Source organism: Taudactylus pleione, unplaced genomic scaffold, assembly GCF_031769625.1.
Source record: "Taudactylus pleione unplaced genomic scaffold, aTauple2 ptg000377l, whole genome shotgun sequence".
In the NCBI taxonomy this organism is placed as follows: Eukaryota; Metazoa; Chordata; class Amphibia; order Anura; family Myobatrachidae; genus Taudactylus; species Taudactylus pleione.
In genome coordinates, this window is record NW_028284778.1 from 58973 (window position 1) to 77544 (window position 18572).

At 42.5% G+C, this 18572-nt stretch overlaps 1 protein-coding gene across 2 annotated transcripts in view; it reads left to right on the forward strand.

Annotated features, from left to right (window-relative positions):
- Window positions 1-8614, forward strand: part of LOC148507963 (NACHT, LRR and PYD domains-containing protein 3-like) — a 39373-nt gene extending 30759 nt beyond the window's left edge. For both annotated transcript variants that reach the window (XM_088445080.1, XM_088445081.1), the window contains 3 exons: window positions 5515-5685; window positions 6564-6722; window positions 8209-8614. In XM_088445080.1, the coding sequence (XP_088301206.1) occupies window positions 5515-5685; window positions 6564-6722; window positions 8209-8299 (421 nt within the window). In that variant the 3' untranslated portion in view covers window positions 8300-8614. The remainder of the gene's footprint in view (window positions 1-5514; window positions 5686-6563; window positions 6723-8208) is intronic.
- Window positions 8615-18572: the final 9958 nt, after the last annotated feature.

Here is an 18572-nt window from a genome sequence, read left to right on the forward strand (position 1 = left end):
ATGATGCTGCCACCGCCATGTTTCACTGTAGGGATGGTATTGACCTGGTGATGAGCGGTGCCTAGTTTCCTCCAAACATAACGCCTGGCATTTATGCCAAAGAGTTCAATCTTTGTCTCACCAGACCAGAGAATTTTGTCAGGTGCATTTTGACAAACTCCAGGCAGGCTGCCATGTGCTTTTTACTAAAAAGTGGCTTCCGTCTGGCCACTCTACCATACAAGCCTGATTGGTGGATTGCTGCAGAGATGGTTGTTCTTCTGGAAGGTTCTCCTCTCTCCACAGAGGAATGCTGTAGCTCTGACAGAGTGACCATCGGGTTCTTGGTCACCTCCCTGACTAGGGCCTTTCTCCCCCGATCGCTCAGTTTAGACGGCTGGCCAAGTCTAAGAAGAGTCCTGGTGATTCTGAACTTCTTCCATTTACAGATGATTGAGGGCACTGTGCTCATTGGGACCTTCAAAGGAGCAGATATTTTTCTGTACCCTTCCCCAGAATTGTGCGTCAAGACAATCCTGTCTCGGAGGTCTACAGACAATTCCTTGGACTTTATGCTTGGTTTGTGCTCTGACATGCACTGTCATGTGTGGGACCTTATATAGACAGGTGTATGCCTTCCAAAATAATGTCCAATCAACTGAATTTACCACAGGCAGACTCCAATTAAGCTGTAGGAACATCTCAAGAATGATCAGTGGAAACAGGATGCACCTGAGCTCAATTTTGAGCTTCATAGCAAAGGCCGTGAATACTTATGTACATGTGATTTCTTAGTTTTTTTATTTTTATTAAAGTTGCAACAATCAACAAACCTTTTTACACTTTGTCATTATGGGGTATTGTGAGTAGAATTTTGAGGACAAAAATTAATTTATTCCATTTTGGAATAAGGGTGTAACATAACAAAATGTGGAAAAAGTGATGCGCTGTGAATACTTTCCGGATGCACTGTGTGTGTATGTGTATATATATATATATATATATATATATATATATATGATGAATAAAACCTGTCCAAAGATTTTAAAGAGTGCACACTGTAGCTGGTAAATCCCAAATACTGTTATCATATAAAAAGTCCTTTTATGGAAATTGCCGTAATAGATGTATAGATAAAATAGGACTGAAATTGTCCGGTGTATTATCCAGTCACTGTAAGATGTATGTTACCGTTTATGATGGATCTTATGTAATTAGCAAGGTGTCCTCACAAGTGTTCTGCTTGGTAGGAATTGTAGACCTCCAGGGCTAAACATCACAAATGTCGCTGGTCTGGAACATGAACAATCACTTTGATAACTAGGAGATGGAGTCCCAATAAAAATATTCCAAATAGGCTCTACGCGTTTCAGTGTGGTATCGCCCCACACCTTCCTCAGGAGCAAATTAATACACCTCAAGAGAATTTGTGAAGCTAAATGGCACTCTTGATGAATACATTCAATACAGGTGTACATGTATATCACGCAATTAATCAAGTCGCACTTAGAATCTCAAAATAAAAATATGGAGAGTAGAGACAATCATATCTTTAAAATAACTTATGTTTGCAAAATCAGAAACGAGTGTTATTACATTATAAACAAAGCTGATTACCTTGTACAGCATAGTACTAATAGTGATCACATGATATGTTCTCCCGATCATGTGACCAAATCACATGTGCTCTCATACCCAGATGCTAGAGGCTGCATAAACAAGTCATGTGGTCAGTGACTCATAGATAGAGGAATAAACTCACAATCATGTGACTAGTGGGCTCACATATGAGAATAAACTACACAGACTACAATTTAAGAGGAAGGAGATAAATAACTCATCTATATACCCATTCTTATCTACACGTTTGTCCTCATATTCATGGATGTTTGGCCCAATCAATTATTAGTATACATCATTGATAAATTGTAAGTAGATTATAATGAATAGAAAGACTATCTATAATAAATAGGTAATACTCCAAACTGGACATATTCTAATTATATGATATATTTATTGGAAAACAATCCCATAGGGATATAATGAAAAGGAAATCGCTTATGTTGATTATATAGCAAATTACTGAATGGTACATTGAATAGAGTTTATATGAAAACCTTATAGAATCACAATATAGTTAAATGGAGGGAATTCCTTCAGTAATAATACAATAAAAATAAATAAAGTAATGTAATGAAAATAAATGATAATAAATAATAAAAGGTACTAAGAGAAAACTGTTATTTATAAAATGTATATGTGCACACATATACAGTATATCACATACAAGGTATTTATCAATCAGAAAATCTGGTGTGGAGATGGGGGAACCTATCTCCCATACTAGAAATCTAAAGTGAGAATGGATTTAGTCAATACAATTGAGTTCAACTGACTCATTTAGGACGTCTGGATGTAAGGTATTTAGTTTAAACATCCAGAGAACCTCTAGTCGGCACAGATTCTTGTATCTGTCGCCACCTCGGATCGTTTTAGGAACATGTTCAAGACCAATAATAGTTAGATCTTTAGGGTCACCGTCATGTGTTTTGGCAAAATGGCTAGAAACACTATGTTTTTTCGGAAATTTATTCAAGATGTTACGGCGGTGTTCCATAAATCTTCTTTCGAGGGGTCGAGTGGTGTGGCCCACATATCTCATGCCGTATCCACATCTCAAAAGATATATAACATATGCTGTATCACAGTTGATAAACCTGCTGATAGTGTGGATCTCTCCTTTAGCATTCATCTCTATTGTATTAGTCTTCCTAGGTATGTATGTGCACATAGTGCAGTTAGTTTTACCACAACGGAAAAAAACATGTGGACATTGTGGTAATCATTGTTCTGTGGGGGTTTTATGAGTATCAATAGTGGTATCCTTGATAGTTTTTAGGTGACTTGGGGCTAATATGTTTGTAATGATTTATTTTCCTTATAAATAATTAGAGGTTTAGTTGGTAGGATGTTTCTAAGGATATTGTCATGTCTCAATATTTTATAATTTCTATTTATAATGATTTTAATCTCTCTGAGTGCTGAGTTGTATTTACAATATTTTTATCTTTGTTTTTCAATAGATCCAACCTGTCTATAGTCATTACTTCTGCTAATACATTGCGAAGTAATGTTTCAGGATATCCTCTTGTTCTAAATGAATTCAGCATCTCATCTGCTTGTTGTTTGAAAAACACATTTAGGGTACAGTTTCTGCGTAAACTCATCAACTGATCTTTGGGGATGTTAATTTTCCATGGTTTATAGTGAGCAATCTGATAGTGGAGGTATGATTGGGTGCTCACTGGTTTATTATAGTTGGACAAAAGAATCCTGGAACCACTAGATTCCAGGGTCACATCCAGAAAGTCGATGCACCTCCTATCATAGGTGAAAGTGAAAGATAAATGAAATAAATTAGAATTGAGAGAAGTGACAAAGTGTTGTGACGATGTATAGTCCCCATCCCAAATAATAAATATATCATCAATGTAACGACCATAAAAGACCAGAGACCCGCCGAGTTTGCCCCTCACACATGGAGGTCCTCAAATTCGCCCATATAGAGGTTGGCATAACTCAGCGCAAATCTGGTCCCCATGGCTGTCCCCATGATTTGAAGATAAAACATGTCAGAAAAGAGACAGTATAAAGGAAATACATGCTAAAATAAGATTTTTGTCCCTGTGCTAGGTCCTGCTCTCTAGAGAGTCGAGCAGAAATATGTTGTAAACTTAAATGATGTGGAATATTAGTATATAGTGATTGAACATCCAAAGTGAGGAAAGCATAAGATTCTTTCCAAACAATGGACTGCACTAATTGAAGAAAATGTGTAGTATTTCTGAGATGGGACCTAAGCATAGGGACAAAAGGTTGAAGAAAAGAATCAACATAGGAGAGATTAGAGGTAAGAGAATTGATACTTGAAATAATAGGACGCCCAGGGAGTGCAGTGAGGGACTCGTGAATTTTGGGAAGTTGATAATACACCAGAATAGTGGGAAAAGGGGTGTATAGGAAGCGCCAGGTCTCCCTGGATATGACCCCCTTCAGTCAGAGCTGAATCCAGAAGCTCCTTAAATACACTCAAGTTTCAGAATCTTATAGAAACTGGAGTTAATTGATTGATTGTAAGCCTCTTGCTTGCTGTCTTTAAGATTTGCTTAGGCTACCTACCCATGGTAGTGTCCTTTTTTCATATTAATCAGGAAATAGTGGTTCCTGCATTTCAGTCTTCGGATTCTCTCACCCTTAGGCTTCGTTGAATGTGGTGAGGGCTCTCCGTTTGTATGTCAAAAGGACTAAGAGGTTTCGTACATCGGACTCTGTATTTGCCTTGTATGATTTCCACAAAAAGGGCTGGCCAGCTACTAAGCAGACCATAGCCCACTGGCTACATTTTACCATTCACCAGGCTTACTCCTTGGCACCTGCCCCTGCCATGGTGACAGCCCATTCCACCGGGTCAGTGGGGACTTCATGGGCAACATGCTGTGGGGCTTCTGCAGAACAGCTGTGAAAGGTTGCCACATAGTTGTCTGCTCATACCTTTATCAGATTTTACACTTTTGATAATTTTGACAACCTACCGGCGTTCTGTGCTCACTGCAGCTCAGGAGCGTCTCCACCCTTAGGAGAAAGCTTTAGGACATCCCAGAGTTTGTCCCTGTGCCCCCTAGTGGAGGAAGAAGAAAAGGAGACTTATCTCTTACCTGTTAAGCCTTTTTCTTCGACTCCATAGGGGGGCACAGGACGCCCGCCGTGATGCACCTGTCTATGGGGGGTGTTTCCTTGGTGACCGGTCCAGCTATTCTTCCATGATATGTATGGGTCTGTATGTATGCTGGCCTTCCTTCTCCTTCTCCTCTGTCTTGCTCCCGCCGTGGGCTTGCAAACTAAACTGAAGTTCAGTGCCTGGGAGTGGGGTATAGAGGAGAGGAGCCTGGGCAAGTTGCTTTAACCGTTTGGTGCCCAGACTCTCCTCTCCAGGCTATACCAGGAGTTGCCCCTGTGCCCACTATGGAGTCGAAGAAAAAGACTTAACAGGTAAGAAATAAATCTCTTTTTGCATTGACCTCTGGCTACATCCCAATAACCATCCATGAATGCTCATCTCTTTGCCTCCTCATATCTGATACCATCTCAACAGCGCCTATGTGCGTACACTACTGGATTGGTGAATGTCCAGCCACTATTTTGAAATCCTCTATAATGAATATTTCAATATCTTTTATATTTGTGGTTTGATTAACTTAAAGTTCTTTCTTAGATATGACTGATACACTTAGATATTTCTGAGGCCAAATGGTCTATTAGTGACCATTGCATTATTTGATTACACATCCAACTGCTCCCATCTGTAGTCAGTAACTCAATAACATAATCAGTGACTACACCTACAGTCTAATAGCTGATATATACACCAACATTGTATCTACTCTACAGACTACTTCACAGACTACTTCCAGCTATGACATCATGCTGAGGGTGAAGCTGATAATGACCTAATTCAGATCCCTCATCTCTCATCAGGTTACAGAGCTGTGGTCTGACCTCCTCCTGCTGTGATGATCTCCGCTCTGTCATTACTACAAACCGCTCTCTGACCACACTGGACCTGACCAGAAACAATCTGCAGGACTCTGGGATAAAGCTTCTGTGTGAGGGACTGAGACATCCAACCTGTGCTCTACGGGAACTTATGTAAGAACTGTCTCCGTTTTTATATAACTGTCTTCTCAATACAAGTCCTAGAGCACAAAAGGCAAAAATACCACTATTCCCTTTTATGTCATCTCAGTATATTTTTAACTTTTTTTTTGTTATACAATCCTTGTTTTGTGTTATTATAACTTTTTTCACTAATAATGAGGGGTTTTTTACATTTAAATTATTAGTAAAATTAGAAATCCTGAAAGTTGATACACTCTCATCAGATATTTGGAGACATAAATGGATAGATGAGTGACACTTCTATTTCTCATATACAACAACTTTTAGAAAAAACTTTATTACAATATTGGGGGAAATGCACTAAGCCTTTGGAGAGTGATAAAGTACCAACCAATCAGCTCCTGTAAATTTTCAAACACAGCCTGTAAATTGACAGTTAGGAGCTGATTGGTTGGTATTTTATCACCCTACACTTTATTGCTTTCCATGAATTAGTGCATCTCCCCCCATTAAGTGTCATGAAAAAAAGTGTAAAATAGTATCGTACTGGTGGTATTTGTGGGGCTCAAAAAGTTGTGGTCGGGATGTAGTAAAGCTGAAAATGCGGTCAAACCCCAGAAATGGGGGTTTTGTTGCATTTTCCATATGTACTAAGCACCGGAATGCGATGCATTCCAGTGCTTTGTCCCGGTAGGTGGCGTTACCCAATAGAAGCCTATGGACTTCTTACTGGGATGCTTACCCTGAGAGGGATCTGATCCCAACACCCTCCACGGCCGGTGTCCTTCTGTGCATGCACAAATGTTTATAGCTTTATTAGAGTTATATGTATGATTTATTGCACTGTAAAGTGAACCGCGATAAGAGCAGCAGCTAAAATATACACCAATGACTATGTCTGTCACCAGGTTATGGAGATGTCAGCTGACCACCTCCTGCTGTGAGGACCTCCACTCTGTCCTTACCACAAACCACTCTCTCCTCATACTGGACCTGAGGGGGAATAATCTGCAGAACCAGGGAGTACTTCTTCAGGAGGTTGTGAATCCGCCTCTGCAGCTCCTGGTGTAAGACTAAGACTTAGAATGTTTTAAAATCAGAAATGTATTTCTATTTGCAGTGAATGTTTTATTTTGATTAGATTTATACATACAGATTTGGGGCAGGTGTGAAAAAGTCCTAAGGCGCGGGTACCCACTTGCACGATATTGGCCCGATTTGATCAAATCGGGCCTATCGTGCAGCGTGTATGCCTGATTGTGCTCTCACGTTTCGCATGCGATATCGTGTGATTGGCCGTGCAGCACGGCCAATCACACTGTATCCTATGCGGGCCGGTGTAGCTTAATGAAGGATTGTTCCATCGCTCTTCCTAGTGTGTTGGTGTTGCTCTATAACAACCAATCAGATTCTAGCTATCATTTCTCTATTGCATTCTAGAATTCTAGAAAATGAAGCGAAAATCTGATTGGTTACTATGGGTAACACCACCAAGTGTCTGTTTTTCAGAAGCTTTAGTAAATCCACCTCTTAATGTCTGTTCACCAGACTAAAGCTGCTGTAGCCACCATGACTTCCCACAGATAATGTGTGACAGTTATATCCTAGTGTTTCATGTCTTATGGTCCAGTGATTTGTAAAGGAGTCGCTCCTCCTCATTAATGTTAGGTGTCCTTACTATTCTCACCCTGGTGCATGCGGATAGACATATCAGATAGACCATCTTAGTAGGGATGTTCGAGGACCAGCTCACCAGTATTGTATCACTATATATAGGGGCCTATTAAGAGAGGAAGTGGCGTGCAGGTCCTCCACTCTTTAGCCGGTGGTTCAGGTGAGTAGACTGTGTGTCAGTGTCTACTGTACCTGCTCAGCTCTCCAAGAACATGGTGCCCACTCCATATTCCTGATGATTTCATTGCCGGGAAAATGGACATCTCAACATTTTTCTCAGTGATTTATGCAGCTGACGTAGGACTCCAGAGGGGGAAGTATTGAGCATGGTTGCAGGGTGTGTGGTGTGGGCACCCTGGAGCACCACATACCCTGCACCCATTATAGATAACGCTATGGGATGTAGTCAGCATCCCGGGAAACACACATGGCCGGCGTTTGAAATCCGTGCAGCAGTCAGAATCCTGGCTCCAGAATCCCAACGACTGCGATCCTGATGGTGAGCATTGGGGTTAGGAGGAGGGTTAGCGTTAGGCACTAGAAGAAGGGTTAGGCTGTGGGAGGGGAGGGTTAGAGGTAGGTCGTGGGGGAAAGGGGGGCGGTTAGGGTTAGGCTGCTGATGGGGAAGAGTAGGGTTAGGCTGCGGGAGAAGTTAGGTAAGGTCAGGGGAAGGGTTATAATTCTTACCTGCATGCATCTGGATTTCTACTGCTGGGATTCTGACTGCTGGCATTATCAGCGCCAGGATCGCATACCCAACCCAAGGCCACTGACTACATGGTCCTAACTGAACCCAATTAATATTGCTCAAGAAACGTTTGGCAACATTCTGGAATTTTGATGAGATGTATGTGTTAATAGATCTTCGTCTCCCCACAGATCCACCTGCTCTTTTCAGAAATGGCGTCTGGATAAAATTGCCGAACAGTTCATAGGACTGAGACTGAGTGGCAGACTGCGCCCTTTCTGATGCTTGGAGGGCAGTACAACCGGCAGAGAGGACTATACATTTTTCTCTCCCCACCACAATGCTAAGCCACGTATTGATTTAGTACTTTTTGACGGCAAATTTAAAAAAAAGCTAATTGTTTTATTTATCGATTACCAGCTTGCGCTGACATTCTTGCTCGCCATCTTGTTCCAAACCAGCTCTCCTGAGGCCCCTAATGCTGTGGAAAGAGGAGCGGCCGATTAGGCATAAAATAAGCTACTATGGAGAGGCCTGAGGATAAGATTGTAACCTTGAATGTGCAGAATAACAGGTGTATTTACTAAAGTGCTGGTTTTTAGAAGTGGAGATATTGCCCATAGCAACCAATCAGATTCTAGCTATTGTCTTCTAGAAAGTGCTAGATAAATGTTAAGTAGAATCTGATTGGTTGCTATGGGCAACATCTCCACTTCTAAAAACCTGCACTTTAGTAAATATACCTTACGTCTCAATAAAAGATCTGGGTCTCTCGCTCTCCCCAGGACAATGGGAAACTATATTTATAAATTCTCCAAGTGCCTTAATCATATAGAAATGTCATATAAATTACTTTATTGTATCTGATTTACACTGAATAAACTTTCTAAGATGTCCCCAATGTATTCAAACAGAGGCAAGTGTTGAGGGTAATATTTTTCATAATTATGGTGCTGCCCAGTATGAAGACACTTTAAATATGGCGTCCTAATTAGGGATGTGCAGGCTCGGATTAATTCAGATTTTCCCGCCAAATTCATATTTTTCCCGCCAAAAATCGGGTCTCAGAAAGAGGCAAAACGTCATCTTTCATGGACTTTTGTCCAGGAATGATGATGATTGTCCATGAAAGATGACATTTTGCCTCTTTCTGAGACCCGATTTTTGGCGGGAAAAATCTGAATTTTTTCAGGAAAATCCGAACTAATCCGAGCATGCACATCCCTAGTCCTAATACATTGAGTTGCTACAACTCTGGGAAAACTTCCCCCCTACCCCCTTTATTTGTTACAGTTAATCCAAATGTGCTATAAGATGGAGCCCTTTGGTATGCAGTACACAGCGAACTCCTCTTCTACCCTGGTCACTTGGATGAAATGGGAAAGGGACATTTATCTTCAGACATTACCCAATGTTGTCTCTTTATGTATAAATTTGCACACATTTTTCTACCTTTTTGTACTTTTTCTTTCTTTTTACTGTACAATTACTGGCATTGATCTGTATATGATATGGCTTCCCGATTAAATTTTGGTAACTCTTCAAAGTTATTTCTTTAATCTACACCCCCTTCCACTACCCATATACTTTTTTACTTTTCGTACTCTTTTTTTCCATCCAATCAACTTTTTTTTTAAAAGAACAAAGAATAACATTTGGAAGTTGCTCACTACACGCTGCCATTATAACTATGGAATTTCACTTTGTATGACTTATTTGTCATTACAAAACGCCCTTTGGTGTAAATGCTGTGTTACAACATCACATGGCTACATATTTATACAAATGCTTCAGTTTTTACAGGGAAGCACTAAGCCTTCCAGGCAAAGGTAGCTGCGGGGTGCAAACATTTGCACAGTTTGATGGGGAGCATTGGCCGTGCCATACGTATTAGGCAGTATGAAATTATTTCCATGTGATAAGAGGTGGTAAAGGTGTATTACAGGGGAGTTCTCTGCCTTATGGGAGAGCACAGACTTTTTTTTTTCTCTGCCAAAGAACTTTTCCAAGGTGCTCACAAATTTGGGAAATACAGATGTGTCCACACACACCTTTGTTCAAACAGCCCCATTTGGAAAGCACGGGTACCCTGACTACTGATGCTGGCATTTCATGCACTTCTGTTGCCTTTTTACCCAGATTAGCAACTGATGGTTATCATACATCTCCAATGGTGTGTGGTCTGCAAATGTGTAGAACGGGTCCTGCGATCTATGCTGCAGACCCAAACAGAAGCATGATTGACATGCTGCACCGTTTGGAAGGCGGGCATAGCAGGCCACCGTTCCTGGAAACAGGAGGAACGAAGCCAGGGTCTGCGTTGGTGCACGTAGATTTCCTGGCCTCACAGCTATCAAGACTCAGCCAGGCTGTGGTAAGCTTCAGCCACCGAAGCCTGGCCAAAGGGGCAATCATCACAACCGATGGTTAAGATGGTGATCCAAGGCTGAGACCACAGAAGCAGCAAGGAGGTGTATGTTTCCTACCGACTACTCCTGCTGCATTTGTGTGCCCTTGCAGGCATCTGCAATTCTGTCCATCTCTCAATCAGGCCGCGAGTTCCGCCATGAACAATTCGTTATGCTTAATCTGTGCCTTTATACCAATTCATTTACTACAAATGTATAATGGCCAAGTGAGCCTGGTGCACTGTAAGCTACTTTGTATGCAGTTTCAATGCAAAGAAGAAGCAAAATGCAGGAAACAGTATGAAAGTACCAGGATCACTACCCATGGTAAGGTGTGCAAGTCTCGTTGCTATAGGCAATTTATCCATTTTATCTCTCTCGAAGGTTTGATACATCTCCCCCACAATCATGACCTCATTAGCGCACATTTTATGTTTGTTAGCGAGCTCATCAGTGTGATAGTACTGTCACACAATTTTACAGGTACACATTACAATCGGTCTCAGCGGTGCTGCCGTTGTTTTGCTGCCACCTAGATTCAGGATATTTTCTGCTATGTGGGTTATGTGCCACATCCCTAGCACATGCATGCTGAGTATTGATGAGCACTCCAGCAAGCATTAGATGTGCACTAATGAGAACATGATTGCTACTTAGAATCCATTCTTAACGGGATGTAGTCGGCATCCCAATGCACACAATGCCGGCTATCAGAATCCAAGCCCCAGAATCGAGGCTCCAGAATTCAGACGGTTAGGGTTAGGAACTTTAGGGAGGCTTATGGTTGGGTATGAAATCCCGTCTGTCGGGATGCCGCTGGTCAGAGTACCGACAGTGGTATCTCGACAGCCAGAATTTCATAGGGAACACAGGTGTTTTTGTAACCCCCTAACCTTCCCCAGTGCCTAACCCTAACCTCCCCCCCAGTGCCTAAACCTAACTTCCCCCTTCCCGCACATAAACCTAACACCCCCTCCCCGATGCCTAAATTTAACATCCCCCTAGTGCCTAAACCTAACTTCCCCCTCCCTGCACCCTAATCCAAACACTCCCTACCCTCCCTCTAACACCCTGATAATTACCTATGGGATGCTGGCGGTCGGAATACTGGTGCCGGGATCCCGATATGTCAGGATTTCAGGGCCGGAATTCAGACCGTCAGCATCCTGCATGCTGGGATGCCAACTACATCTCGGTTTAGGCTATGGGTGGGGGGTTAGGCTGTGAAGGGGAGGGTTAGGCTGCGGAAAGGTTGGTTATGGTTAGGCACTGGTGGAGGATTAGGGTTATGCTGCAGGAAGGTTAAGGTTAGGCTGCAGGAAAGGTGGGTTAGGCGAAGGGTTACAATACTTACCAGCAAGTGCGTCAGGATTTCCAACCTTCGGTATTACGCTGCCAGGATTTTGACTTCCTACATGATCAGTGCCGGGAAACCATTTTTAATCTATTGGGTTTCTGTACCTGCCTCGGCCAATGCTTAAGAGCATAGGGAACTCAAATAGGTGGACTCCACATTTCCATGCCACCACACTGGTGCTGCCATTGGGCACATCCACCCAGCAACTGCTGCTATTAATTACTGCTAACATAACTGGAAATGCATATTACTTGTTTCTCCGTATATGTTCAACAGTAGAAGATGTTCCACATCTAAGTTATGATGGGATACAGGCAGCGAATATACATTCTGGCCCAACAGCTGACACCATAAGTGGAGATGACATCACTGTGAGCTTATCTAAGATATCTCATTGGCTCCATGTATATGAGACTACTTGCTCTCAGAGGCCAATTCAACCAGGTATTGTCAGCTAAAAGCAGAAAGAACTTTGGGCCTGCTTCAGTACCAATCGCAAGTGCAACTACGGACACAGACCAAGCAATTGTTTTCCATGGCACATGCGTATAAGCTGAACCGCACTGCGACTACGGATGCACAGAGGAATCCATCATAAAGTGAGTGTCAAGCTGTTTTAGCATTTGGTGGTGGTAATGGGGGCGGTGGTTGGAAGAACACAGGTGTGTCTGTCCATTTGAATGCCATATCCTGTACGTGCAAAAATTAGCCGCTGCATTTGCATACACAGCATGAGAGCTTTGTGTGTGCGAAGAGACTTGCAGTATCTGCGGCTGGTCAGACCTGTTGCAAATGCTGCGTGAGTGGCCAATGGGCGTTGATGTTACCAATGTTTATGCAGAAGAGCGAGATTGGACGGATGTGAGGAGGCCCTTGGGGGCATCTATATGCCGGCTGAGCTTTGGCAAGCCTATTTTCACAGTTGCGTTCCGTGCAAATTCTCAGCTGCGATTGCAATTGCGATCAGTACTGAATTGGGCCCTTTGTTGGGTTACATTTGGAGATATAAAGCAGATGTCCTACTGGTAACAGACCTAGGTGCTATATAATTTTTTCCAAAGTGACAAAATGGCAGTTAACATGACCCAGTAAATTCTACTCAAATCTTTCAAATTTGATTCCAAAATTGGGTATAGTGATAATTACTTTTACACAATCCATAAAACCACAGCCTCCATTGGCTAGGATTGTGAAGAACATCTCCACTCATGAAGTCACCCAAACTATAAAGCGTCAAAACAGCTAATTGGCTCCTGGGCATGGAGAGACTTCTGTGATTTATTGCATGAAAGTTCAAAGATACAAGATTCATTTAATGCAATCTTACTTGTTTGCCAAAGCCAATGTAGCCACCACCCGGGCAAAGCTCTTGGCCAATAGGCTTGGACAGGTCATTCCTTTAATGGTCCACCAGGATCAGGTGGGACTCAATTTACATATAATATGAAAATCAATTAATTTGATTCAATTAGTTAAAGATGTGTCCTCATACCTCCTTGCTGAGGTCACGCCAAAGGGCCCCTCTTGGCGTGCCAGGTCCCGTGCGACTCTGCTAGTGTCCGGAGACTTTTTAACATCTGTTTTGCCCATGCATCTTAGTCAAATTAATCAGTGCAGAGAAAAAGACCACCGGTGCTAGCAGAGTCATACAGGACCTGGCTGCTCCCCTGCACCAGACATCTTGCGCCATGAGGACACATCTGTAACTTGAAACACTTGTTCATCTTTGGTGGGTTCCTCAATGCCCTGTATCATATAGGGGAAGATTTATCAAATCTTAGAGAGAGATAAAGTACCAGCCAATCAGCTTCTAACTGTCATGCACAGGCTGTGCTAGAAAAAAATCTAGCACAGCCAGAATCTGTCAGAATGACTACACCTGTGCTCCTGCCAGGAGACCTGGAAAATGTGTTAGTGAGTAATGACTACACCTGTGCACCTGCCAGGAGACCTGGAAAATGTGACCTGTGTGGGGTCCTGAGTACCGAGTTTGAGAACCACTGCCCTAGTGAATGAAGTCCTGCTAAATTCTGAGTGCCTCCAGTCATCTGGGTACCCTGGCTACCTTAAGTGACAGTAGCTCCTTTAGGGGACATGGGGTCCTGAGTTAGAGGTGAATGTTTGCACAGTTGAGCGATGTTTTGCTACTGCGTGAAAAAGTCAGAAAAATCAGTACTGCGCACATGCGAACCTGGATTATATAGAGAAAAGACTACTCCCGCACCGAGTTATTCAATAGATAATATTAGAATGAGGATACCACATATCATATTTACCAATAATTGGGGTATTGATTCTGTTGAAATATTATTGGTGCTACCTACTGATTCGAATATACAGACCAAAATTTACAGAGAATAAGAGAATCAGTTTAGTTAGGTGCACTCAGATCCTCAAATGACAATATATATATAAAAATAATTTTTATTAGATATACATTAAAAAAAACGTATCCTCTGATCTATATATAGTAATAAGAGGACTAATGGCCTACTCTATTATATATAAAAATAAATATTCTTATTCAATCCAGGTCTAGGGAGCACATTCATTTTAAATATGTTCATCCGACCTAACCATGAAAATCTCTGAGGGAGCCAATGGGTCAATTCCTTGCGAAGTTTGCTAAGCATGGGGGCATGGTTAAAAACAAATAGCTGATTAAGGGGTCTATTTACTAAACAGTGTTAGGAGACAGAGTGAAAAGTAATAAGAAAGTGATAAGGTGCCAGCCAATCAGCTCCCAACTGCCATCTCACAGGCTTGAAAAATGACAGTTGGGAGCTGATTGGCTGGCACCTTATCACTTTCTTATCACTTTTCACTTTGTCTCCTAACACTGCTTAGTAAATAGACCCCTCAGTGTATTTGGTATCTGTACACCTAAATACTCTATATGGGATGGGCACCATTTGAAAGGAAAAGAGGAGCTAAGAGCTGAAATAGTCTCCATAGAGGCTGTGACATTAAGAGCCATTGATTTGGAATAATTTATATTAAAATGAGACAGCTGACTAAATCGATTAAATTCTTGCAGAAGATTTGGAAGGGATATAACCGGATTCGTTAGTATAGCCAATAAATCATCAGCAAAAAGGGCAAGACGATATTCTCGCATCCCCACACATAAACCAGAAATATTCGGATTAGCCCTAATCGCCCTTGCCAAGGCCTCCATGCAGAGCACAAAGACCAATGGCGAGAGGGGGCACCCCTGTCATGTAACATTTGCAATATGGATCGTGTTAGACAGGTATCCGTTAACCCGAACCTGCACTGAGGGAACCCGGTATAGACAGAGTATCTTCTGGATAAATGCATCACTCAAACCCAACCGCCCCAATACCGCCACCATGAAGCCCCAATCCACGCGATCAAAGGCCTTTTCTGCATCTGTAGAGAGAAGCATCATCGGAGTGTTAGTTGTAGTTGCATAAGATATCAATCAATAACTTTTGTAGTATTGTCCCTAGCTTCTCTACCAGGGACAAAGCCCACTTGATCGGAGCGCATAACGCCCGGGAGCAGCGGCTTGAGGCGATTGGCTATAAGTTTCGCGTACAATTTAACATCCACATTCAAAAGGGAAATTGGCCTATAACTGGCAGGAAACACGGATCCTTCCCTTCTCTTTTGGAATCACTCTTATATGTGCATTAAGGGATTGGTCAGAAAATGGAGCTTGCAGCGATTCAGTGTTACAAGCTCGGAGGAGAAGGGGAACAAGTTTATCTTTAAAAGCCTTATAGTAAGAGATGGGGAAACCATCTGGTCTCAGGCTTTTTCCATTTGGAGATGTCTTTAGGGCATCTAACAATTCCAGTTCTGTAAAGGGTAAATCTAATGCCTGAGTCACCGCCACGGGGAGAGTCTATAAGTCAATCTCTTCTAAATAATCCTTTATCGCTGATTCATGCTCCAATTGAGTCTGCGTTAAATTATATACAGTAAATTAGAGTAATAGTTTTGAAATATTTGTGCAATCTCTGTATCAGTGGCATGTATGGCCCCTGCAGGATCCTTAAGTTTTTGAATGTAAGTCAGAGACCGCTGTGCCCTAAGTGCCCTCGCCAGCATCTTACCAGGCTTATTGCCCCACTGAAAGTATCTATGTCGGCAGCACCGGAATGCTCTCTTAACCCCTTCATTAAGCAAAGCATTGAGGGACGTTTTTGCTGTTTGCAATTCAACTAGAATGTCAGGAGAGGAGGTAGTCTTATGGGCCTGTTCTAACAGTTTTATTTGAGAAAGTAACGCCTCACTACATTCAGTTTTCTGATTACAGCGACCTCGTATAACACACTTGTGGGCTTCCCACACAGACACTGGTGTAACATCGTCAGTCACATTGGAAGAGATATATTCATCTATAAACTCAGAAAGTTGGGCCCTACAATGGGAGTCTCTGAGCAATTGCTCGTTAAACTTCCAATGCCAGTGGAGAATGTGCAAGGACAATGAAATAGGGGCATGGTCTGATCCTGTAATCTGGCCTATCATTGCATTTAACAATAGGTCAAGATGAGAATGACTGACACAAAAGTAGTCTCTGCGGGAGTACGTGCCATGTGGGGGAGAATAAAAGGTATAATCCCTCTCAGCTGGGTGGAGCAGCCTCTAAGTATCAACTAGCTGAAATTCATGAAGAATTGGCCTAAACCGGCATGCATCCTTAAGGGAAACCCGAGAAGCCCCAGAAGAGGTGTCTAAAGGAGATTCCAGTGCCCAATTGAAATCCCCTCCCACTATTCATTCTATATGATGTTCAAGAGATTCTAAAGCTTCACGAAGAAACCGTATCTGACCCTGATTGGGCAGGTAGCCTTTACCAGCAAACCCCTACCATCCCCAATAGGAACCTCATGAACCTCAGTAAGTCTAAGGTTTTTGGAAAATAAAATGGCAACACCTCTAACCTTGGCACCAGAGAAACTGTTAAAATACCCCAGAGGGAAATGGCGAGAAGAGAGACTTGGAGAAGCTCCCATTTTAAAGTGTGTCTCCTGCAGAAAAGCGACATCAATCTTATCAATACATAATGTATGCAGTAAGCGAGATTGCTTCTCCAGAATATTGAGACCTTTCACTTTATTAGAATATAGAGATAATGCAGCCATCATGGAGAAACAGTATACAGACCTTTAGTATGATATAATAATGGAGGCGACATATAATGTCTCGGGGTCGTTCTGAGGGCATGCCTTTGGGGCGTAGAGCCCGGTGTGCACGATAAAACTGAATAAGAGAGTTCGAATCTGCCCCCAGTAACTCATTAAAGATTTTAGTAAGGGCGTCCACCAAACCTTGCTGCGAGACATCCTCTGGCACACCCAGAACTCTCAAATTATTTTGGCGTCCCCTATTATACATTTGTCATCAATCCGCCGCTGCCTGCCAATTAATAAATGGGACTGACGATGATAGGCAGCTTCAAGAGTGTCAAGTTTGGAAACAGTCCCTTCCTGACGTTCCTCCAGCGACCCCACATGGTCTGCCACCTGGGTAAGGTTGGATTGGATGGACCCAATACAAGTCTTTACCGCGTCTTGTATCCGTTGTTCTAGGAGCTGCAGGTCTTGTTGGATATCTTGCCTAGTTGGCAGAGATCATAGATGGGATAAGATTTCAGCAACCTCAGGGTTCCCAGCTTGGGACGGCAATGATAAATGAGGAGAGGAGTGCTCAGGTGTCGAACAACCATCTGAACTACCGAAAGCCGTCAATGGGGACCTAGGACCTAGCGGAGCAGCTGCAGGGGAGTGTGTAGTCCCAAAAAGAGTATAAAAGGCAGCAGTCGGAGAAGCCTTAGCAGTAGTTACAGGTTTTTTAGAGATGCATCTTCTCGGCATAAGGCAAGCAGCTTAGAGAAGTCCACGTAGAATTTATTAATGGAAATATAGGCTTAGAAGCAGGTAGGTGTCACATCGCTATATATATATAAGGTGGGCTAGGAATTATAATTATGTCGAGAGTGATGAGTGGCAATAAATGACATCAGGAGCCCTAAATTTGATAGATAAAGAAAAACACTGGTAAGTGTAATTACGCTATACTAAATGCTGCCTTAAGAATTTTACAACGCAGGACCGGCCAAGGATGGGTGATCGTGACTGCAGGATCCCAGATGCCAATGACAGGTGGGGAGCAGAACCTGTCAGCTGTCACAGCGCACCCCAAGCCCACCTGCAGGAAAAGTAGCAAATCTTGCAGCACTTGTAGAGTCCTGCAGCACCGTCTGGAGAGGTCCAGCAACAGGGTCCAGTATTCTCCTGCACGGGCCTCACAAGTCACCATGGCAATGTTGGCCAGCCTTATGGAGGTAGTAGGTAGTGAACAGCAGGAGGCAGGACAGACAGTGTGCTATGCTCAGCAGCACTTAGAACTACCTGGCATCAGCCAAGAGCAGCGATCAATGTGTCGGGTCTTGTCTGAGATTTAGTCCCCGGTTACAGTGGAGGGGATATGCCTCAACCCTTGGTGATAAAGGAAACAAATCCTAGCTCCACAAATCTTATCCCTAGCCACAGCCAGGTGAATCTACAGTGGGGAGGGCAATAGCAGCCCCAAACCCGCACTTTAGTTGTCAGTAGAGGCTCTTTCATTAAGTACCAAGCAGGAGCTCAGTACTCGTGCATCCACTCTGTATGTCCACCAGCACAAACACTTTTTTTACATTAATATTTAATACACATTGTTTATTAAAATAATTTTTTGATAAATAATTTCACATACTTACATATTATATAATTCTGTACTAATAAATGTATTGCATATCTATATTTGGGTATAC